The 24,555-nt window shown below is 40.0% G+C and overlaps 1 protein-coding gene across 1 annotated transcript in view; it reads right to left on the reverse strand.

Moving 5' to 3' along the window:
- Positions 1 to 24,555, reverse strand: part of LOC135215670 (N-alpha-acetyltransferase 35, NatC auxiliary subunit-like) — a 739,676-nt gene that overhangs the window by 23,447 nt on the left and 691,674 nt on the right. The window contains exon 9 of the mRNA XM_064250613.1: positions 18,192 to 18,332. Within this exon, the coding sequence (XP_064106683.1) occupies positions 18,192 to 18,332 (141 nt within the window). The remainder of the gene's footprint in view (positions 1 to 18,191; positions 18,333 to 24,555) is intronic.

The raw sequence follows: 24,555 nt of genomic DNA on the forward strand, positions 1-24,555 counted from the left end.
CGTGACCACAATGTGACTAGACCATATTGACCATACCATGAGGGCTAAGAAGTAAAATAAATATATATATATAAATATCACCACCTGACCAACCTAGCCAAAGTTAAGGTGTGTTAACTAAGGCTTAAGAGTTAAGAAGTCGCCGTTGTCGGCGACTCAACAACTAAATTAAGAGCTCTTCCTAACCATTTTCTACAGGATAGGATGAGTGGTACTTCTTGCCCCCAAGATTGTGTCTGCAGACACGTATGGCCCTAGCGAGCAGCAGATCTCATATGCCATCTTCACATCTCGCAGGGAGTGTGAAGTGAACACAGAGTTGCTTCGCTAAAACATGGTACTCAGGATGTTGCTGAGTGCCATGCTCTGTTGAAATGCTTCCGAGGCCGCGCCCTCACCTCGTGAGCATTCAGATAAAAAGATTTCAAATCTTTGTGCAAACACAATGAAGGAGCATTTTTGAAAGAACTCCTTAACACTAAAGCCAGGGTGTTCTTCGATATGGGCAAGTCTGGTCTTTTTCGGAACACTGCAGATTGCCCGAATGACTTCGACTTTCTTGAGTTTTATGTAGATAAAACTTGAGAGACCCGACAGGGCACAGGACTCTCTCTGGCTCCTGCCCACTAACTTGTGCCATCCTTGCTTCCAAGCTCCTAGCCCAAGGACAAAACGGGTTTCCATTCTTAGGCCACAACGGAAGGCTTAAGCCCAAGACAAAAAGGGGTTTCCATTCTTATGCCACAACGGAAGGCTTAAGAGAGCACACCGCCTTGTGTTCTCTAAAGCCAAAACTTGTGACGATGGCTTAAAATCTCACTAACCCTCTTTGTCGTATCTAGGGTGGTTAGAAGAAGGCCTTCCTGATCACATGCAAGAAGTTAACAGGTAGGAGAGGTTCGAATGCTTTGACATCAAGAACTTCAGACTACGTCTAAGTTCCATATTGAAAGCTTCGATCTGGACATGCACAGTCAGTCCGTCTGTACTAAAGTCAGGTGACCGACCAGTTGACCAGTCAGACGAATCAAGGACAGCAAGGCTGTACCCTGAAGACCATAAGGCACTATTCTTCGCTGAAGGATGAGTGTCTGGACTGCCTGGGCGATTCAATCTAAGCAAACCTTGGGGGTGTATCAACGCAACCCAACGTCGTCAGCGAATCAACTCCTGACTCGAGCTTCTGGTGCCAGGAGAAAGGAGCGAGGAGCAAAAAGGCGATTCAGTCCCGAAGGAAGAATGCCTGACAGTCCAACCTGGTCTCATGTTACACGATCATCGGGGGTGTATAAACGCAACCGACTTCGTCAACAAGAAACTCAGGGCTACTAAATGTTGCTTGATCTCGCACGAGTGTCTGACTCCGAGAAAACAGGAGAGACAAAAAGTAGATGGTGAGCGAGATTAGAGATTCCAAAGAACTCAAAGATCGTGAAGGGCTTTGTTGTTTGACAGACGCAAATCTCTGAGCCCAAAGGCCGTCAACAACATATTTGCGTATTCTTTAATAGTTGTGACTGCCAGCTTATCCCATTCTTCAGACGGAAATGGAAGACGGTAATCTTATTCCTGTCAACATCTCGATAGCCTGAACGTAGTCAGACTCAGAGCGGAGAGGTTATAGGTACCTTTCGAGTTAGAGTAGACAGACTCTCTCGGAAAAGGTCCTTGGAAAGTGAACTAGGAAGTATGTGACCTCTGTGAATCCAGGATCCTGAAGGCCAACATGGGGCGATCAGCGTCATTGTCGCTCCCTGTGACGTCATAAATCCTCTTATTACATTTCCTAAGCGATTGAAAAAGGGGAAAAGAGACTAAACATCCATCCCCGTTCAATATCATAGGATGGCGTTTAATGGTACCGATCCCGGATCGAGAATAAGGGAGCAGAGAAGAAGAAGCCTCTTCGTCCTCAACATATCGAAGAGAAGAATGAAAGGGCGTCCCTAAAGTCTCCACAACTCTCAACTTACTTCTAAAGAAAGATTCCACTCGGAAGTCAATAGTTGCTGCCGTCGATCGAGACGATTCGTACGGACTTTTGCAATCCTGTAACGAACCTCTAGAGGATCGTTACATTCTACGCCTGTTGTTATAATAGGCTCTTTCTCGTAAACTCGAACAGGGACCGAGAGAAGATACTTCTTAAGATATGAGAGAGCTGTGGAATATCAGAGTTGATCTGGACCACTGGTTCCCAAAAACTCGTTTCGAGGACTGGAGGGACTACCGAATCGCTTTTACTTCTTTCAGATTAAGATCCAGGACATCTGAAACCCTATCCAGATGTCCGGCACCTTCTTTCTATCACCTCAGGTGATAGACGCACTGAGAGATGTTCAGAAACATTCCTAGATCTTGAATAATATTTCAGTTTCCCGGTAGGAAAAAACTGTGGTCTGAATTGCAGTCTATTCGGGGAAACAAACTTCTTCAGGAAGGAAATGGTCCCCAGCAAGCTCATCCATTCCCTCCCCGAGTATGCTTACTTCCCTAATAAGGCTGCGCTTTGCCTATGCAGGAGAGCATATAAAAGTGCAATGTTGCGGTAGACTCGTAGTTCTATACTGTGCGGTAACGAGCACCGAAAGGATTAAGAGATAACTCTGTTGAACATAGTAAGGCAAAACGAATGCAACGTTTATTCATTCACGTAAGAAATCCCCTCAATCTTAGGCTAAAGTCCGTGATTGTAGGACAGAGATACAGTTAGTCAGTCAATTCCGCAGGAGAGACGTAACCGCCAGCACAGAGATACGGTTAGTCAGTCAATCCCGCAGGAGAGAGAGACGTAACCTACCGCGCATGACAGCGCACGATCTGTTACTGGCTCGGTTGGACAGTTGGACTGGAGGACAGACACAGCGTGACAGCAGCAGCCAGCAGCTTACGAACGTCGTCTCTTAATGTCTGGGTTGCCAGCTACCCTATTCTACGAAGAAATAGGTCCGTTATTTTTTGAGCAGAAAGACTCTCAAGCTGGTATATTTAAGCGAAACAGAAAACGCTAAATATATAGATGCGTTTGTGTCGTCAGAACACTACCATACAACGGTAAAAGATAAATCGGAAACTCCTGGAAGGCTGCAGGGAGTAACGATTAAATGTCCTTAAAATAGACAATAGACCTCTCGGTTGCCATCCGAAGAGGTAACTACAGCAAGCGTATATGACTTGAACCAACCAGAATAAAATAACGCAAGGCAAAATATGAAATTATATCACAATAAAGTTTGTTCATACTTACCTGGCAGACATATATATAGCTGAATTCGGAAATACAGCTACATATATATCTGACAGGCAAGTTTCATGAACAAAACTTAAGAGAATCGAAGCAGTCAGCTCAAGCTTCTTATGTTATTGGACATAAGCGTTCATTGACGTAGTCTACAAGTCTATTTCTTGTACGAGTCTGCGAATGACGAATGAGAGCTCTTCCGAATCTTGTCAATAAGAGCTTATTCGCTTACGCAATATCAAGTTAATGAGATGTTTGTCAATGAGAACTAACCCATTTACGGAACAAAGAGATATTTTGTCAATGAGGGGATACCCACTTACTTGACAAAACGATAGTATATTGTCAATGGGGGAAAGTCACTGAATTGACAAAACGTAATCCAGGAAGTCGAGCATTTTATTTTTCCGATTCCCGTCTCAAACGAGGAAGGGGCAAGAATCCTGTTAAGAGACTGGGCTTACGGCAGGTAGCACGACGATGTTCAATTCGGCAGCGTAGTCCCGACTAGAAACTAACAAAATCTATCATCTGAAAAACCCTTTCAGATGGGCTAAAAAGCTTGCAAAATTATCCTGGGAAGAGGAAGAAACTCTCCAACCAGCTTCCTCTCCCGTATCACAACTAATGCCTGCTAAAGCTTAAAATTTATTGGCAGTATGGCAAAGGAAGTCCTGTCTTGCGCTTTCCTGAAGAGCGTCCTTTTGATGAGTGCCTTTGCAAGAATCCTACTGAACGTTGCCGAGAGTCCTGACGTGCAGGACATCGAGCCTTTACATAACCCGTAACTGCCTTATCGCAAAGTCTTGACTGCGGTAGAGAAAACGAGATCTTCCCTTGAGCTTTCCTTAACTCCATCCACCTTTGCGAAAAGCAATATATTGACAGAGACCTCTTGAATTCACGAAACCCGAGGTCTTGCTGGGTTTCGAAGACGAAGTTGTCTGTTCACTTTAAGCTTCCTCCAAAGCACTGCTTACTTCACATTCTTTGCATGTGAGGTATAAGGTATCACCGAAGGTAGAGATAAAAATTCTTGAGGCCCAAATCGTAAACAAGAGCTTGAAGAGTTCAACAGAAACGTTCAGTCAGGCGACACACCTGGCATGCGCTGGCGCGCGCGCTCGGCGTCCACTGGCGAGCAGCGAGCACGCTCGGCGTCCACTGCCCCGCGCGGCGCGCGCTCGGTATCCACTGGCGTGCGCTCGGCGTCCACTGGTGCGCGCTTGGCGTGCACCCGCGCGCGCCTGGCGTCCATCCGAACGTCCCGTCCAAGCCGAGCGTCAAAAGAAGCGTGCAGAAAAGCGTCACGCTCCTGACAGGCGTCAAAACAAGCGAGATACATCTCGGAGAGAAATCCGACTGCACGAAACAGTCTCAGGAGAAGGGTTGATCGTGTGAGAATACGAGGGGCGAGGGAACGCCTTCTTATTCTCACAGTAACAAAGCTCGGACATCCGCTCTCAAAAGCGTCCTGCTACTAAGACTTCTTTTTCATATTTCTCGGTGGAAAGACGTACACGTGATCAGGCGACGTTCGCCTTCTTACTTCTCACTGGAACGCATAACGAGAGAGAGAGGACGTGAAGCGTCCTCTTCTATAAAGCTTCTATTTAGAGGGCGCGAGTCCTTCCGAAAGCTCCAACCCCTGCACGGGGAGGACGCTTCGGAGGACGAGAAGCAATCCTTCAGGATTCGTGCACGTGCACGCACTTAGGCAGTCTGGGGATTTTCATCAGAAACTGCCGAAGGCACGCCAGATCGGTGGGGGTTCCTCGTAACCCTCCTTCGGCTTTCGACATGCTCTCTCCCCGGGTCCTGGGAGTCAAGCAGAGGTCCCGGCCTAGAGGCGAAATAAGGCCGATCTGACGCACCCTCCACTACACAAGGGGCACTGTCACTGCACTTAGCCACTTCACTATTGCTCTCTAAAGCAAGCACTTTCGATTCTAAGATACGAATCGAAAGAGTATTAGAGAAAGGGCAATAACCTCTACAGACACTGTTTAAGGCCCGAAGGCAACATTACAGGGTTATGAGAAACAATAACAGAAGTAGCACTCTTCACAACAATGAAGGAGAGCGATCACCTCTCGCAGACATATTCATAACCCGTAGGCCATACTACAGGGTTAGGCAAAAAAAAAAAGTCTACAGGAAGGTTAGCAGGTTCACTACCCTGACTTTTGTTTACTGATTAATTGCGTACATACGAATCATACGTTTTCCTTACGGAATTAGACATGTTTACCGATTAATTGCGTACATACGAATCATACGTCTTCCTTACGGAATTAGACAAAGTCTCACACTCCTTACATGACAAATCTCAACAAAGAAGCAAGACTCATACCCCTCGTGCATACCAAGTGCGGATCTACCGAAGCTTTCGGTAGCCACACCCTATCTTTGCAGACAACACCCTCTGAAACTAGCCTAACTAGATTCAGATATCTTATGCAAAAATGAATCAAATTCAAATCAATTTAAGATAGCGTATGCCTAGCCACAAATCCAAGTAAATAAATTAAAAGACAATTAGGATACTTAGCGGCAATGAAGTTTCCAAAATCTAAGACGGAGGTACTGGAAACAGGTGTTTCCAGCCCCGGCGACAGAAAAATTATGAATAGAAAATGGGAATGGTTCCTGATACCCGCCTCCCAGCGGCGGGAATGGGTACTAACCACCTGGCCGACCACTGCGTGTGTCGGAAGTTTTTAAAATTCTGTCGGACTTCAGAAAATACAGCTATATATATATCTGACAGGTAAGTTTCATGAACAAAAGGTAAAATAATCAAGTTTCAATGATACAAACTTATATATAAAAATCAGGAAAGGGATACTGATTGGCTCACCCAAGTTTCTAACTCATACAACATGTATAATTCAGTCACTCTTTCTTTGTCTTTTCTATTCTGTCTTCACTGATGAAGGAACTGAGAAAGCTCAGAATGTCTGAACCACTACACTAAATTTTAAACTCTGAATGAGAAATGAAAGGTAATTTGCTTTTAGAGTTAAAAAGACATGACAAATTTTTAATCATGTAATTTGCATTTTTCATAGCTAACAAACCTACGGTTTTCACAATATGATAAATCCTCTAGTGCCAGCTGGAACCAGTTAAAAATAATAAAAAATTGTATTGCAAGGAATCTGAGGCATCTGGCATCTAAAGCGTGGATAAGGTGGAAGTTGGTCAGCAACCATGATTGAACCCTGTAAGCATTTAGTCTTTCTTTAACTGTCTTAACCGTCTTGAAGAGTGGATGTTCGTTCATGCTCTCCTCCTCCAAAGCCAGTTTTTTTTCAATAAGCCTGTGTTTCCTTTCCTGCTTTACTTTTGTGTGTGTGTGTGTGTTTTGTGGTTAATTATGAATTCCTCCATCGGATTCAAGAAGTTGTGTTGAGCGTCCCAGCCTAAGGTTCCCTTGCTCACACTTCCTAGCTTCCACTTTGACTGACCTCCATACAACTTGCAGTAGGAGTCATTCTAATTTTTGAAATATAACCAATCCATGCCCACAGTGCCGCTTCTGGCCTGTTGTGCACTGGATGAACTTCTAGGAGAAGGAGCATCGTAGGAAGTCAATGCATCCATTTTGGGAAGGATTCCCTCCTCCTCAAGTAGATGCTTCTGCTTCCCCTTCTTCCAGACTTATTCCTTCTGCTACCTAATCCTTTTCTTCCACTGATTCATCTTTGGAAGCATCAGGAGTTGCTCAGGGTGAAATTTTGCTTAATGCTGCCCCCCCATGTTACTCATTACAGCCAGAAAAATTGCAAAGTACTTTACTCAAATATTCTTTATCTTCAGTTGTGCCTGTAACTATGATTTGTTGTTTTATCTGAGACTTTTGTTAGTAGTAACAAGTCAAAGGTTAAATTTCTAATCCAAGGGTTTGATGTCCCTGACTTTATTTATCATCATAACATCCCACATCCACACTGTACTATACTCTAAATCTGGACGACCTATTTAATTTCAGAAAAATGTGGAGCGTAGTTGCCATGAAGTTCTTTGTTTTAAAATCTTTAGTAAGTTCTACAATGTTTATGTATCTGCTGTTTCCCATAATCCAAATATATAACGATTCTACATGTGACTGTCTTTTGGAGAGGATTAGTATGGCTCAGTCACAGGATTCACAAGCTTCATTTGTTATTTGTGGAGACTATCATACAAAGCATAGTGAGTGGCTAAATTCAAATTCCACAGATCAACATGGCTGGTCTGCTCTTGAATTCTGTGTATCCTCCTCAGGTAACTGAGGAACCCACACACATTTCTGGTAATAGATTAGACCTCATATTCACAGATAATCCAGCTGTTGTGAAGTCCAAGGTCTGTGAATATATAGGCTCTGCTGATCATTGCACCATTGAGATGGATGTACTATCAATCAATTTTGTATATTAATAATTCCACTATTGGAAAAATGGTCTGGTTGAAATCCAAAGCCAATTGGGATCACATTATTGAGGTTTGACAGGCACTTAACCCTTCAACGCCGATTGGACGTATTAAACGTCGATATAAATTGTCTGTTGGGTGCCGATTGGACGTATGGTACGTCGATATATAAAAGTTTTTTTAAAAATTCGCGGAAAAATAGTTATAGCCCTACTGGCGAAAACTTTTGAATCACATGCCTTGGGGGATGCTGGGAGCTCATGGATCAAGGCGTTGTTTTGTTTACAATCATTACCCAGGCGCGCAAGCGCGAATTTCTTTCTTATCGCACTAAAAAGTATCAGAGACACATCTCAGAAATCATTTTGTCACTTTGACATAATTTATGCAGCATTTTATATTTGCCATTACATGGAGTATTATATATAAAAATGTGCGCAATTTCATGTAGAATACAACAAAAAAACAACTCATGGTTGTAGCTTTTATCAGTTTTGAAATATTTTCATATAAATAATGATAAATGCCAAAATTTCAACCTTCAGTCAACTTTGACTCTACCGAAATGGTAGAAAAATGCAATTGTAAGCTAAAACTCTTATATTCTATTAATATTCAATCATTTACCTTCATTTTGCAACAAATTGGAAGTCTCTAGCACAATATTTCAATTTATGGTGAATTTATGAAAAAAAATTTTCCTTACGTCCGCCTGGTAACTTCTGAAAAAATCATAAATTTTTTCGTCTGATTGTCGTAATGTTTGCACCATATTAAATTAGCCGTTACATCAAGTTTTATATATGGAAATGTGCGCAATTTTATGTAGAATACAACTATAAACAACCCATGCTTATAGCTTTTATCAGTTTTGAAATATTTTCATATAAATAACGATAAGTGCCAAAATATCAACATTCAGTCAACTTTGACTCGACCGAAAAGGTAAAAAAACGCAATTGTAAGCTAAAACTCTTACATTCTAGTAATATTCAATCATTTACCTTTATTTTGCAACAAATTGGAAGACTCTAGCACAATATTTCGATTTATGGTGAATTTATAAAAAAAATGTTCCTTACGTCCGCGCGGTAACTCTTCTGAAAAAAATCTGAAATTTTTTCGTCCGATTATCGTAATGTTTGCACCATTTTAAATTAGCCGTTACATAAAGTTTTATATATATAAATGTGTGCAATTTCATGTAGAACACAGCAATAAACAACCCATGGTTGTAGCTTTTATCAGTTTTGAAATATTTTCATATAAATAACGATAAGTCCCAAAATTTCAACCTTCGGTCAACTTTGACTCGACCGAAATAGTTGAAAAACGCAATTGTAAGCTATAACTCTTACATTCTAGTAATGTTTAATCATTTACCTTTATTTTGCAACAAATTGGAAGTCTCGAGCACAATATTTCGATTTATGATGAATTTATGAAATAAACTTATTTGTTACGTCCGCGCGGTAACTCTTCCGAAAAAATCATAAATTTTTTCGTCCCATTGTCGTAATGCTTGCACCATTTTAAATTAGCTGTTACATAAAGTTTTATGTATGAAAATGTGCGCAATTTTATGTAGAATACAACAATAAACAACCTATGGATGTAGCTTTTATCAGTTTTGAAATATTTTCATATAAATAATGATAAATAGAAAAAATTCGTCCTCCGGTCAACTTTAACTCGACCGAAATGGTCGAAAACTGCAATTGTAAGCTACAACACTTACAGTCTAGTAATATTCAATCAATTACCTTCATTTTGCAACAAACGGAAAGTCTCGAGCACACTATTTCGATTTATGGTGAATTTTTGAAAATAGCTTTTTTTTTAACGTCCGCATGTTATGAATTCATGCATCATTTTGTGATAATATTTTCTCTGTGTTGCCTTGATCGTTTTACAATGTGTTATATACCAAAATGATCGCAATTTAGTGTACAATACAAAAAAAAAAAAAAATAACTCATTAGCTTTAACCGTTTTGCTCAAATTACGATTTGTATACAATTATATATGACATTTTTTTCGCGGTCATATATCCCAATATTTATATGTGATAATATTTTTTTCATTTCTGATGGTTGCATACTAAACTTCAGGCAATGACAAAAAAAAGGAGCCAAAAATGAACTCTTAATCTTGAAAACTAAGCATGCTGTGATTTTTTTAAAGAAACATTTTTTCCGCAACGGGAGACGATTTTTAAAATACCGCTTCGGAGTTTAAGGGTTAATATCTCAAATACTGTATTAGAACCTGAACCCAAGAAAAGTAAAATGAAATATTGATAGCTATTTTAATTAGATATGTCCATAAAAAGGTCATCAAATTTAGGACATGACCAGCCATGGTTTGATGATACATTAATCCCTCGCTACTTCGCGCCTCAAGTTTCGCGCCCTCAGTGCATCGCGGATTTTTCAAAAATATTCATCAAAAATTCAAAGTTGAGAAAAAATGGCGCGGGCGCTAGCAGAAGGCAGAGAGAGTACATTAGAACATCAGGTATCAACACGGAGGTGGCGCGTAACTCAAAATCCACCTCTCTGATTCGCTGGCCATCTTGGCTCCTGAATCTCGCAAGCTGATTGGCCGAGCCGCGTTACCCAGCATCTCTCCCTGCTGAGCGCCCAGCGAAGGAAGACCGCATTCATTGTTTTCTCGCGCTCGTGTCGCTACTCTTGCCGCATGAAAGTTTTAGCTGTTCTTTTGTGCTTTTTTTGTGCAAAATAGTGCTTGTGACGCCCTTGAAAATGGCTCCTAAACGTCCTACACCCTCTACATCCTCTGGTGAACCCAAGAAGAAGAGAAAAATGATGACGGTGAACGAGAAAGTGAAGTTATTGGACATGCTTAAGGCAGGCAGTAGCTATGCGTCTGTTGCCCGCATGTACGGACTGAATGAATCAACGGTTCGCTACACGAAAAAAGACGAATTAAAAATCCGTAAAACTGCCTCAATAACGTTCTCCAAGGACACTAAGCGCGTTGTGACTCCTTGTAATAAGAGGATTGTGCAAATGGAGAAAGCGTTATCGTGTGGATAACGGACTGTCGGGAAAAGAAGGGGTTTCATCGTCATTTATCAAGATCATCGTCATTGATAGAGGTGAGTTATGTATCTTGTTATAAGAATAGTTATTATTTACATATACATGTACTTGTACACAAAAAAAATGTATACTATGCATTTAAAAAGATGGGGGGACCCTACTTCGCGGTTTTTCACTTATCGCGGTTGGTTCTGGTCCCCATTAATAGCGATAAGTGAGGGATTACTGTACATATAGATGAGCCTACCATGATAAACAGACCAAATTCAAAATGAAAACAAACTGTTCAAATGAAAATTACACAATTTTTGTTAAGGCTTGTCGTGCTGCAAATAAAACTTATCATACAACCAAGAGAATTTACAGTAATTCCTTGAAGAGGAAACTTCAAGGAATTACTCAGCCTTATTTGTGGTGGACCAAATTGGCATCATCTGTCTTTGGGTCATGCTCATCTTCCACTCCACCATGATGGTAGACTGATTACTGGTCCTCAAAGAAAGGCTGCTCTGCTTCATCAAGCTTTAAAAGCAAGCAATCACCTGAGGATGTCTCTCTCCCTCATACTAGTTGTCATCTTGAAGTTATTCTTACAAAATTTAGATTGGGCTCAAGGAGATGCTAAGAAAATTCTGGATAATCTTGATAGCTGGGGTGGAGTGCCTCCTCCCTTTGGTTTTAACATAAGATCCTAGCATGTTGTCGCCTAAGTGTAATAGATTCTATAGATTTTTTATGTGGAAAAAGTATCTTTGCAGATGAGCGCAAGCTTAGTAATACAGGGCCTGTTCCAAAGAGTGGCAAACCTGCAGACTGCAATAACTATAGGTAAATCTCTATTCTCCACCAGTGCTCCTCCAAGTTGCTGAAAAACTTATTTTTAAGGCACTACATATTTATGCTGAATCTAAAGGATTATTACCAGATAGTAAATATGCCTATAGGAAGCAGCTAGATACCTGCAAAAGGGATTTTGACGAAGGAAAAATCTATTTCTGGGCAAGGGCCCGTGTCGCCCAGTGAAATCCCACCCTTCTATTATAACCCCACCCTTGGGCCCAAGCTTGGTAGGCTAACTCCAAGGATGCCGGTAGAGGCGCTGGTGGTAGCGTCGGAGGCGCTGGTGGTAGCGTCGGAGGCGCTAGTAGTAGTCGTAGCTGGGGGTGGGCCTTGCAATGGCCCCTCTCTGGTAGAGGGATTTCGAAGAGGGATGAATCTAAATGGTAAGAGACCCGTGGTAGTGGTTTCACTTGCCCCAGAAACCATACCGACACCTTTTATATAAGGTGAGTGAGCCAGAATATTCTGGCATTTCCATTTTAGCTTTTTTCTCTGTTATGTTAGCATTAATTTACCTTAGAAATGTGTGCTAAAGGGACATTTCACTGGGCGACACGGGCCCTTGCCCAGAAATAGATTTTTCCTTCGTCAAAATCCCTTTTCTGGGCTCAGCCCGCGTCGCTACGTGAAATAGTACCAGAGAATTGGCCACAAGCTTGGAACAAATGAGTACAAAAAGATACATACGAAAATTTTTCAAGATACAAAAGGTTGTACGCTGTACAGTCCGAGATTCGCCCGGACCACCGATAACAATTTTGAAACTCACACGCCGCCAACTGAGTACACTCGCCACCATCCTCCTGCTCTCCCATTGGTTCCTGATGCTAGTCACTGCCATGAGATCCTTCTCTCCTATTGGTCAGCATCCTTCCCATCATGCATCTACTATGTAGCAGCGTGCCTCGGCCACTCGTCCCAGCATCGTTATCGTACGCACGCGGTATTCGTTCGTTCTAACGATTTCGTTTATTAACGTAAATTTGTTAGTGATTTCGTTGCAGTATACGTACATTATCGTGTTGTGTGAGAACTTTACTCTACTTATACGTAAATTACGTACAGTATATACGTAGTCATGGGTCCTAAGAAAGTTGAAATTCACGGAAAGAAGAGGATGCTCTCTTTGGAGACAAAGATGGAGATTATCAAGAAGTATGAAGCTGGTATGCAATTGAGTGTGATCGCCAAGGAATGCAGCCGAAATCCATTGACAATAGGCACCATCCTTAAGCAGAAGGATGTCATCAAAGCAGCTACACCTTCCAAGGGCATCACTATTTTGTCCAGCAAGAGAACCCACGTGCACGATGAGATGGAAAGGCTTCTTCTTGTCTGGATAAAAGACACAGAAATCGCTGGTCATACGATAACGGAGACAACAATCTCCTACAAGGCCAGCGCTATTTTCGGCGATTTGATTGCCCAGGCCGAAGACGACGGAGGAGAAGGGACATCAACGCCAACCCCAGAGTTCAAGGCTTCGCATGGGTGGTTCGAGAAATTCCGTAAACGGACTGGCATCCATTCGGTGGTGCAGCATGGGGAGGCTGCCAGCTCGGACACGAAAGCAGCCGAAGCCTTTAAAAAGACGTTCGACGAGATGATGACCAAGGAGGGCTACAGTTCTCAACAAGTCTTCAACTGTGATGAGACTGGCCTTTTTTGGAAAAAAATGCCTCGTCGGACGTACATTATGGAGGAAGAGAAGAAGCTACCCGGGCATAAGCCTATGAAAGACAGGCTTACGCTCGTACTTTATTCAAACGCCAGTGGGGATTGCAAGGTGAAGCCCCTACTGGTCTATCATTCCGAGACTCCTCGAGCCTTCAAGGCCCACAAAGTGCTTAAGGAGAAGCTTCCAGTGATGTGGAGGGCTAATGCGAAAGCCTGGGTAACGAGGCTTTCGTTCACGGAGTGGGTAAATCTGTGTTTCGGCCAGTCAGTGAAGAAATTCTTGGAAGAGAAGCGCCTCCCTCTGAAATGTCTGCTGGTGTTGGACAATGCCCCTTCATTTCGATGTTGTGATATGCATCCGACTCATTGACCTAGCTTGGCAGGAGGTTTCGAGGCGAACCTTGAATTCCTCGTGGAGGAAACTCTGGCCTGATGCCGTATCCGCCAGAGACTTCGAGGGATTCGACATAGGCAGAGCTAGTGCTGCAGATTCAGAAACAGTTGATGATCCTGAAACTGTTTTGCAACCAGATCTTGACGAGATCGTTGCACTCTGCAAGTCCATGGGGCTGGTCGTCGACAAGGACGACATCAACGACCTTCTCGAGGAGCACCAAGCGGAGCTTACGACGGATGACCTGAAGGAGTTGGAGGCCATGCAACATACCATCATTCAAGAGGAGTTCTCTACCAGCGGCGAGGAGGAGGAGGACGACCCTATGACAACGGCAGAAATTAAGGAAGTTCTAGCTGCTTTTCATAAAGTGCAATCGTTCGTTGAAAAAAAGACGCCCCGAAAAGGCTTACACAGGTCGTATGCTTGCACAGTTCGATGAGGCTTGCCTGAGTCGTTTCAGGAACATTGTGAAAAGTAGGCAGAAGTAATCTTCCTTGGATAGTTATTTTTTAAAGAGGCCTTTAGTATTAGCAGGAGTAAACAAAAAGGCAAAACCAAGTGATACTAAAAACAGAAAGTTGAAAGTGGTGATGAAGTTGAAATTTAGAAAAAAAAAAAAAAAAAAAAAAAAAAAAAAAAAAAAAAAGTAAAAAAAAAAACGAAATTTTTTTTTAATTTTAGTTTTTTTTAAAGTTAACTGTTACAGTTTTGTTAATGTGTTTCATAAATTTTAGTTTATGTATGTTTTCCTTACATTTTTTTATGTTTCATAAAGTTAAGTGTACGTACGTATCTGCCGTTTGTCCTCCTCCTCTATTGCCACTTTCTGAGATAGCCTCACTCGAAAGGTAAGCTTCCACATTTTACTACATACGTACAGTATTTCTTGTATACCATGTACACTAATACACTTTATTTACAGGTAATTAGCAGTACGTTATTAAGTTAGGTATTGAATGGTCCAAATTGTTGTAGTATTTCATTGTTTATAGGTCAATTTAGCTTTATTATGAAATTTACTGGGGTGTTTTTGGAGGGCTTGGAACGGATTAGCCATTTTACATGTAAAATGCGGTCCAAGATACGAAAAACTCATGATACGAAGGGCGCCTCGGAACGGATTAATTTTGTATCTCGAGGTACCACTGTATACGTAACATTCATTTGCAATACACAATATCATTGTTATTCTGGTAGTAAATAATAGTTTAGAATGATCATATGTACTCTGCATTGTCAGGGGTTTGTGGCACGATGAAACAAACAAAATAAAGTTTTCCTTTCAGGCTATGTGTTTAGGAAAACATGAATAGAATCAACTTTATGACTTCGTTTATTTTGATATTTTTAATGATACAATAACTATCATTTGTACTACTAACACGGATCTGATGAGTCCAGTGTTACCAATTTTGCAATTTTAATACTAGCTTTCATTTTCTTGAGGTATGAGCAAGAAAATTTTCAATCCAGCATCTGGCAGGAAAACTTGCATTTGTTTTCAAATACATCTAGCATACGTATTTTGACATCAAAACTTTGTAATGTTAAGTTTAATATTTCTTTTATTCTACTATATTTGATATATCATGTAAGAAAAAGAACAAAATCTTGCAAAAACATTTTCAGGAATTGAACAGAATAGGTTTCAAAATTATTAGGAATCATGTAACGCAATGTACAGTACACTGTGTATGTTAGAAACATGTTTGAAACGAAAGAGAGCTATCGGTTGAAATTGGCTGGGTGGCACTGTTGTGTATGATGTGAACTTTTTAGCACTTTATGGAGCAAAATCTAGCAAGAAATTGCCATTCCTATTTGGCAACACTGGCCTGCCCACGTTTTATATTGTTATTGCAGTCATGTTCGAAGCACTCTTTAAATTGTACCCATATAAACGAGTCAATTATGTGGCATACAAAAGCCCCAATTCTTTTACTCTTATGGGAAAGAAGCCTAAACGTCAGATGAAGGTTATTACATGTATATTAACATGTGTTGTGAAGAAAAGAAGCCCACATGAGCATGCATATGTAGGCTTCTAGCTGTAATCCATAGGCTAATAGGCTACATATGTACAGTAGCACGTATACTACATATATTTTTAAGGCTAATGTTGTCAATAACTTTGAAACTATCTTGAATTTAGTTTAAGGTGATAGTTGAAGACATATTTGGTGCTTGAACTAAAGTAGGCAGTTATAAACATTGGAATATTGGTCTTGGGTGGGTTAAATATGAAAGTAGGCAGTTTTTAGGAATTTTTGAAGGGGGTACCAGGATAACACGGGTACGTATTTACTTATCACGGGGGGTTCTGAGCCCTATCCCCTGCGATTATCGAGGCCCTACTGTACTGTAAACTCTTACTTTCATCACCCGATACTGTAAAGGCTGGCAAATGCGTTGTAATTGTATGTGGTGGTGAAGGTGATCTCAGTGAAGGCCATACACCTTTACCTAATTTTAAGTCTTGGTCACAAAATATTTGAATATTTCTGTCAACCATACCTTTTACTCATGATAACATGTACTTTGTAAATACTTAAGTCTTAGTAAATTACTTTATTTATTGAGCTTTATTCTTACCGTGCTAATTATTGTTATTTTTCTCTTCCAATTATTAACTTTTGTTGTTCTTCATATTGTATCTTATAGTTCTATTTCATTGTTCTTCATATTGTCCCTTATAGTTCTATTCTAAAGTTGCTTTATGTTCTTTCATTTTCAGTTCACATTTACAGTGTGTGTTTGTGAGAAACATACAACTTGAGAAGCACTAAGAATATATAGTACACAAGAAGTTATCAATAGAAATCTAAGTTTTTATGATGGAGGTAAAGTGTGGCAGTACACATGAATGCTGGAACTATTTGCATAAGGGAACAAAGCCCAAGATCTTCAAATACCAATCACATGAAGATTTAATTCCTCTTAAACTCTACTGTAAAACAGGTAGGACATCATCTCTACACATAACATCAATGTCTCTGTTCTGGAATGGAACTGAAGGGTAGGGCAGTGGAGAAGAACCATCTATGGATAAAGCTCCATTATTCATTGTTCAAAATAACATCAAGATGGAGGAAAGGATGGTCGTGGCAATCAGTAGTGCATAACTGACTTTCAGATATAATTATCTGTCTGTCAAGGCTAAAGACTCCTATCCAAGAGGTGTTCCCAAAAGAGAAGAGTCATCCTGTAACACTAAGGAGACCGACATGGAAAATGTGGCCAGATGCATCTTCTACAATTAAACAGATCCTGGCTTTCTTGAATGTGTAAAAGTACTACTCTCATTCTACTGGATACAGGCAGTCCCCGGTTATCAGCGGGGGTTCTGTTCTCGGCAGGGTGCTGAGAATCAAAAACTGCCATTAACCGAAACTCAGCAATTTATGGCGCTTACTGTGGCAAATTTCGGCTAATGGCCCCGATAACTGGTTAATGGCACCGCTGTTAGGTATGCTATGGTGCCATAACTCTTATTGACACCTTATGGTGCCGATAACTGAAACTTGGCCTGTTACGGAGCTATAAATCACTGATTTTATGGCAAGCCCCATAAAACTGGATCGCCATTAACCGAGACCACCAATAACCGGGCAATGCCTGTACTATTGTCTATACAGGTACTTCTCTGAAGGCAAGGTTCCTTGATTCCCGCAGAGGTTTACCAGTGCTAACAAGAGTTCACAAAACCAATTAATTGATGATAAAAACAGTTCAATCCCTGGAGGATAGACGTGACTTGCCGAAGGAGGTTCCGATACAGGTGATATTGCTAGAGCGGTAGAGAAGGTCTGAGCAGCAACTGCTGCCAACACAGGTTGTTTTATCATTTGGAAAAGTTGTGGTCTGATTTCTGAAGGCAAAGATCTTGAGCAGATGCACTGAAAATAACATCACTCAATGCAAGAAAAATGATACAATTAGAAAAAAAGTTTTCCACCAAAGGCCCAAGATTTTTTTTCCTATAATGGAATGAGGTGTCTGGGGATTCTGTACGCTGCAAAAATGGGTTACATACATTAATGGGATTGTAATAAACAAAACAATAAAAATACAATGCAGAAGTTGTATATCATCAAATGAGATCAAGGTAGCCGAGTTACAAAGGTTACAATACATACATACGTACATACAAGCTCTAAACATATACAGTAATTTACTACCTTAAAATTCATTAATTAAGCTCTATATTAATCATGGCTATGAATGATAAGAATATTCATACAAATATCCCACAATATTAACTTGATCAAGCACATAAAAGCTGAGGTTAAAGGAAGAAAAATTAAGCAGAAAAAATCATAATTATGTCTGTGTCTTAGATAACCAAGTCAAGGAATAGAGACAAGATGATTTAGATTGAGAAAAGATGATTCAGATTGAGAAAAGGGTTCACATTGCTTCACTAGCTTGAACAGTTATTTATTGCTCAGCTTGTCTGTTTACAAGTCAGTGTCTGTAAATAAGACATATGCAGTTCAAGTGAGAACATCATTATGAAAAAATGATTGACAAAGAGAATATAATTATTTCCTACCTCATCCTGCAGCATTGCAAACTCTTCAAGTAGATGAGCAACTTTATCACGCTGACGTGCTCGATTATGTCCACAGGTCTGAATCAGCTGCTCAAATGGACGTACACAACGGTTAAAGAAGGAATCTACGTATTCTTTGGCCTATGAAAAAAAGAAAAAGAAAAAGAGCAAATTAAAATAACCAATTGAATGCTTCTGGTATATGCAGTTTATTTTTATATCCCATGTGCAACTCATGCTTGATATACTTTAATTTTTGTTAAAATTTATTACTACTATGATTTATACCCTAATTTTCCTGTCACCGTACTAAAATTTGTCCTGTATTCTGCTAAACCAAGAGAAGTGAAAATACATTACATTTTTCACTACATTATTTCAGATATGCATAAATAATTTGAAGGTTTAGCGCATATGACGTCATAATATATTTTTTATTTACATAGTGCATGAGATGTGGTAAAAATTGTACAAATATTTAAAACAAATGAGCAACAAACAACATAAAAAAATTCAAACTTTCGAACAGTTGATTACATCTTCCTTCACAATTATTACTCTATCAATCTGCCAGTGATATATAGTACAAACACTGCGTAGCATAAAACAAAAAAATTATAATTTTTTTTTATATATACTTACCAATAATTACATAGCTATATGTACTGTAGTTTCTACTAAAATCGGTAGCTCAAAATTCGAAAATCATGGTAACACTTGTTTTGGGTGTAGACAATTTGCCCTGCCCACTAACAGGGATGAACAGGTACAAGACAGCTAGAGCTGACAATTCATTTATGCTTTATGTCCATATGTGGGGAGGAGGGGCCTCCGATCATGTAATTACTATTTGGTAAGTTCAAACTTTAAAAATTTATTCTATCATAAAAATATGTATCATTTTTATACCCCTCCTCCGATCATGTAATTATTTGGTAGGTTCAAACTATAAAAATTTATTTTATCATAAAAATATGTATCATTTTTATATAAGTAACTTACCAATTAATTATACAGGTGAATCCCACATTGATAGGAGGTGTGGTAGTATATGGACATACGTATACTACTTAAAAAAATACTCATAAAAGAAGGTGAAATGCTTGTTGTAAACTCACCTGTTGAGAGAGCTACAATAGATAGATACTGCCTCTGGTCGAAGCTCCTCTCAACTTGTTGTGGCATGGCAGTAGAGCCAACTGTCGCCTCTGCTTCAGTGGGTGCTTTGCAACATGGGATTGAACCTCAGTTGCTAAAGTTAACCTTCAAACGCCTATTGGACGTATTTTACGTCGAGATAAATTGTCTGTCGGGTGCCGATTGGACGTACTTTACGTTGACATAGAAAAGTTTTTTAAAAATTCGCGGAAAAATACTTATAAGCCTACCAGCCAAAAACTTTTGAATCATGCGCCTTGGGGGATGCTGGGAGTTCACGGATCAAGGTGTTGTTTTGTTTACAATCGTTACGCAGGCGCGCAAGCGCGAATTTCTTTCTTATCGCACTAAAAAGTATATTTCGTGACTTTGACATAATTTTTGCACCATTTCAAATTAGCCGTTACATAGGGTATTATATATGAAAATGTGTGCAATTTTATGTAGAATACAACAATAAAATACTCATGATTGTAACTTTTATCAGTTTTGAAATATTTTCATATAAATAACGATAAGTGCCAAAATTTCAACCTTCGGTCAACTTTGACTCTACCGAAATGGTCGAAAAACAAAATTGTAAGCTAAAACTCTTATATTTTAGTAATATCCAATCATTTACCTTCATTTTGCAACAAACTGGAAGTCTCTAGCACAATATTTCGATTTATGGTGAATTTATGAAAAAACTTTTTCCTTGCGTCTGCGCGGTAACTCTTCCCAAAAAATCATAAGTGCAATTGTCGTAATGTTTGCACCATTTTAAATTAGCCGTTACATAAAGTTTTATATATGGAAATGTGTGCAATTTCATGCACAATACAACTAAAAACAACCCATGGTTGTAGCTTTTATCAGTTTTGTAATATTTTCATATAAATAATGATGTGCCAAAATTTCAACCTTCGGTCAACTTTGACTCTACCGAAATGGTCGAAAAATGCAATTGTAAGCTAAAACACTTATATTCTAGTAATATTCAAGCATTTACCTTCATTTTGCAACAAATTGGAAGTCTCTAGCACAATATTTTGATTTATGGTGAATTTATAAAAAAAAAAAATTTTTCCTTATGTCTGTGCGGTAACTCTTCCGAAAAAATCATACGAGCGATTGTCGTAATGTTTGCACCATTTTAAATTAGCCGTTACATAAAGTTTTATATATGAAAATTTGCGCAATATCATTTAGAATACATCAATAAATAATTGAAGGTTGTAGCTTTTCTCATTTTTGAAATATTTGCATATAAATCATGATAAATAGAAAAAAAACCACGTTCGGTCAACTTTGACTCTACCGAAATGGTTGAAAAACCCAATTGTAAGTTAAAACTCTTATAGTATAGTAATATTCAGTCATTTATCTTCATTTTCAAACAAATTCGAAGTCTCTAGCACAATATTTAGATTTATGGTGAATTTAAAAAAAAACTTTCCTTCCCTCCGCCGCAAATCTCCGAAATGCGTATGTCGCATTCTCGGAATATTTGCTCCATTTCATAGAGTTTTACATATGAAAATGTACGCAATTTTATGCAGAATACAGCAATAAATAATTGAAGGTTATAACATATCTCATTTTTGAAATATTTGCATATAAAAAAAATATAAAAAAAAAATTCGACATTCGGTCAACTTTAACTCGTCCAAAATGGTCGAAAACTGCAATTGTAAGCTAAAACTCTTACAATATAGTAACATTCAATAATTTATCTTCATTTTGAAACAAATTGAAAGTCTCTTAAACAATACTTAGATTTATGGTGAATTTAAAAAAAAAAAAATTTTTTTACTCCGCGCGTTACGAATTCATGCATCATTTTGTGATAATATTTTCTCTGTGTTGCTTTGATTGTTTACAATGTGTTGTATACCAAAATGATTACAATTTAGTGTACAATACAAAAAAAAAAAAATTAACTCGTTAGCTTTAACCGTTTTGCTCACAGCGCAATTTGAATATAATTATATATGAAATTTTGTTTTCGTGCTATCATATACGCATTATTTATATATGATAATATTTCTTTTCATTTCTGATGGTTGCATACTAAACTTCAGGCAATGACAAAAAAAGGAGCCAAAAATGAACTCTTAATCTTGAAAACTAAGTGCGCTGTGATTTTTTGAAAAAAATATTTTTTCCGCTTCGGCGCTCACTCCGAGACCCCCTCGCCATACGGGAGACGATTTTTATTATACCCCTTCGGCGTTAAAGGGTTAAGATACTTCTTTCTTAGTTCAACCAAGTCTACGACACCTAGGCCTTAGGTAATGCGTCCTTTATAGATAGCAGCTCAGTGCTCTGACAGGACAAAGCGAAAACTCTTAAGGATCGTTATCAACAAATTCCTTTAGGGAACGAATGGAAAACGAGGCAAATCTATCATCATGAACTGAGGGAATTTAAGTCTTAGCCACAAATTCTGGGACAAATTCAAGTCTTAGCCACAAATTCTGGGACAAATTCAAGGTCTATGGACCCTCAACCATGATATGTTTTATATCATAAGTAGGCCATGAAGCTCTCCAACTCTCTCTAAGGATGGCAAGACCAGGAGGAAAACTGTCTTTAAAGTCAGCACACTGTCTGATGATTGACATATGTACTGGTTTGAATGGAGCCCGAGTGAGATACTCAGAACCAGAGTAAGTTCCCACGTAGGAGGTTTGAGTTCTCTAAGTGAACAAGACTGCTCAAGGCTTTTGAACAACATAAAGATCTTACAGAAAGAAGTGAAGTCCACACCTTTTAGATGAACTAATTGTAAGGCAGCCCCAAAGCCTTTGATAGCAGAAACAGAGATGCTTTTCAATTCTGAGAAAAATAAGAAAATCCACAATCCAACGAACAGAAGTTTTGAGTGGAGAGAATTCCAGTCAACGACACCAATCACAGTAGATGGCCCACTTGCCGATACACAGCTGACAAAGATCTCCTGAGGGAGCCGGACATTTGAGTTGCTGCTCTGTGAGAAAAGCCTCTCACTCGCAAGAGATACTGGACAATCTCCAGCCAAGAAGAGATAGGGACCCTACCGATTTGTGGTACCTTGCCACATGAGGTTGGCAGAGAAGATTGTGCAAAGGGGATTTTCTCTCAGAATCCCTGACAGAAGAGATATGTCTGGGAACCACTCTGCATGGGGCAACAAGGGTGCTACTAGGGTCATCTTGAGATTCCTGGAACCCATCACTCTGTTTAGGAAATGAAGGATCAGGCAGAACAGAGGGAAGGCATACACTTCTAGATTGTCCCAAGGATGCTGAAGGGCGTCCTCTGCCACAGCGAATGGGTCTGGGACCAATGAACAATAGACCTTGAGCCTATCCGCTATGTCCTGATGCAGAGACCACTCCATACCTAGAACTTGACTCCGATGACTTAGCTTGTCGGATATCTTAATCCTCTTGCCTGAAATGTACCTGACCATGAGTTGTCGGTCATTCACTGGTGCGGCTCGACTGTCAACAAGTGGAGTTGGCAAGACACCAGCCCATCGTTTATTCACATATGCTACCACCATGGTGTTGTCTGACAACAGAACGACGGAGTGCCCCATCACCCTTTCTCGAAACCTGTGAAGACAAGACTCAGGAAAGCTGCCTTCAACTCCAACAAGTTGATGTGGAATTGCTTGTCCTATGGATTCCAAGCCCCTGAGGCCGGGAGTTTTTTGAGGCGAGCACCCCAACCTTCGGAGAAGGTGCCAAGAACAGGAACAGATCTGGAGGGGGTGAATGAAGACGAACTCCCACTGTCAGGTTCTGGTCATCCAACCACCGCAGAAGGTTGCTTCTTACCTCTGCCGACAGAGGGACTTGGAGCTGGGGGGGGAATCTCCTGTCAGGGACCAAACTCCTTCAGTCTCCACTGCAAGGAACGAATATGGAGACAACCATGAGGGACCAGCTTCTCGAGAGAAGACAAGAGACCCAGAAGAACTTGCCACTAGAGAGCTGCTGGTTGCTTCCCTCTTGAAAAGAAGGAGCAAGTAATAGTCCTTAATTTCTCTAATCTCTGGTCCGACAGAAAAACTCTCAATGACACTGTATCTATCACCATTCCCAGGTATAGGATCATCTGGGTGGGAAGAAAATTAGACTTCTTCAGATTTAGCAAGATGCCTAGACTTTGGCAAAACTGGAGAAGTTGGTCCCTGTCCCGAACCAGTTTCTCTCTGGAACATGCTAAGACCAGCCAATCGTCAAGATACCTCAACAGGCGAATCCCCAGAGCATGAGCCGATGCTGACACTAGGGTAATGACCATTATGAACACCTAAAGCGCTTTCATCAAACCAAAGCAAAGGACCTTGAACTGGAAGACCTGCTCCCCAAGGCTAAAGCAGAGGAACTTCCTGGATGAAGGGGAATTATCTGAAAATAAGCGTCTTTTATGTCTATTGACAACATGAAGTCATTCTCCCTTATGGCTGCCAAGACTGTCTGGGTGTCTCCATTATGTACCTTATCTTCTTGATTAAGAGATTCGGTGTGGAAAGGTCTATCGCTGGCCTCCAATCGCCTAGCCTTCAGAGAGCCTTGAGTGCATGTCAGGTGCAGGAAAGGACGATTGGAGAGAGGAGGAGGGAAGTTGAATGGCAGAAGATAACATACCCGAAGGATGTCTACAACCCGCTTTTCTGCTCCGTGCAATACCATTTGACCCAGTGACCCACCAGGCATCTCCCTCCACCCGTGGCAACTTGTCAATGATCAAGGCAGTGTTGCCAGAGGCAGATGGAGTACGGGTAAAATAAAACAATTAGGCAATAAGGAAGAAAAGCATCACTACAAGAAAAGAAAAGAGGAATAGAAAAGTCAGCTGAAAAAAACCATGAGCACCTGCTAATCAGTAATGACAAGATTGAAATATATGAAAACATGTCATGAAGATAGGAAATAAACTTCACTACAGAAACTCTAGATAAAAACAGAGTGAATAACTGAAAGCAACCTGATGTAGTGAATCCGGCTAAAAACTGCATTATACCAAAAACTACAATTACTGATAATCAATATGTAAAATGCATTAATGCTGCTAGGAAAATTATTAGTTGGATGATTGCCAACTGAAAGATATCAATGGAGAAAACTGCCACTGAGAACAATCTCCATTGAGAAAACTGCCTGTACAGAATATTGCTAGAACCAATATACTATTTGTGTTGTATTGTAGTACTTGGCTAACCTGGTGTTTG

The sequence above is a fragment of the Macrobrachium nipponense genome, chromosome 5, assembly GCF_015104395.2.
Source record: "Macrobrachium nipponense isolate FS-2020 chromosome 5, ASM1510439v2, whole genome shotgun sequence".
Taxonomy (NCBI): Eukaryota; Metazoa; Arthropoda; class Malacostraca; order Decapoda; family Palaemonidae; genus Macrobrachium; species Macrobrachium nipponense.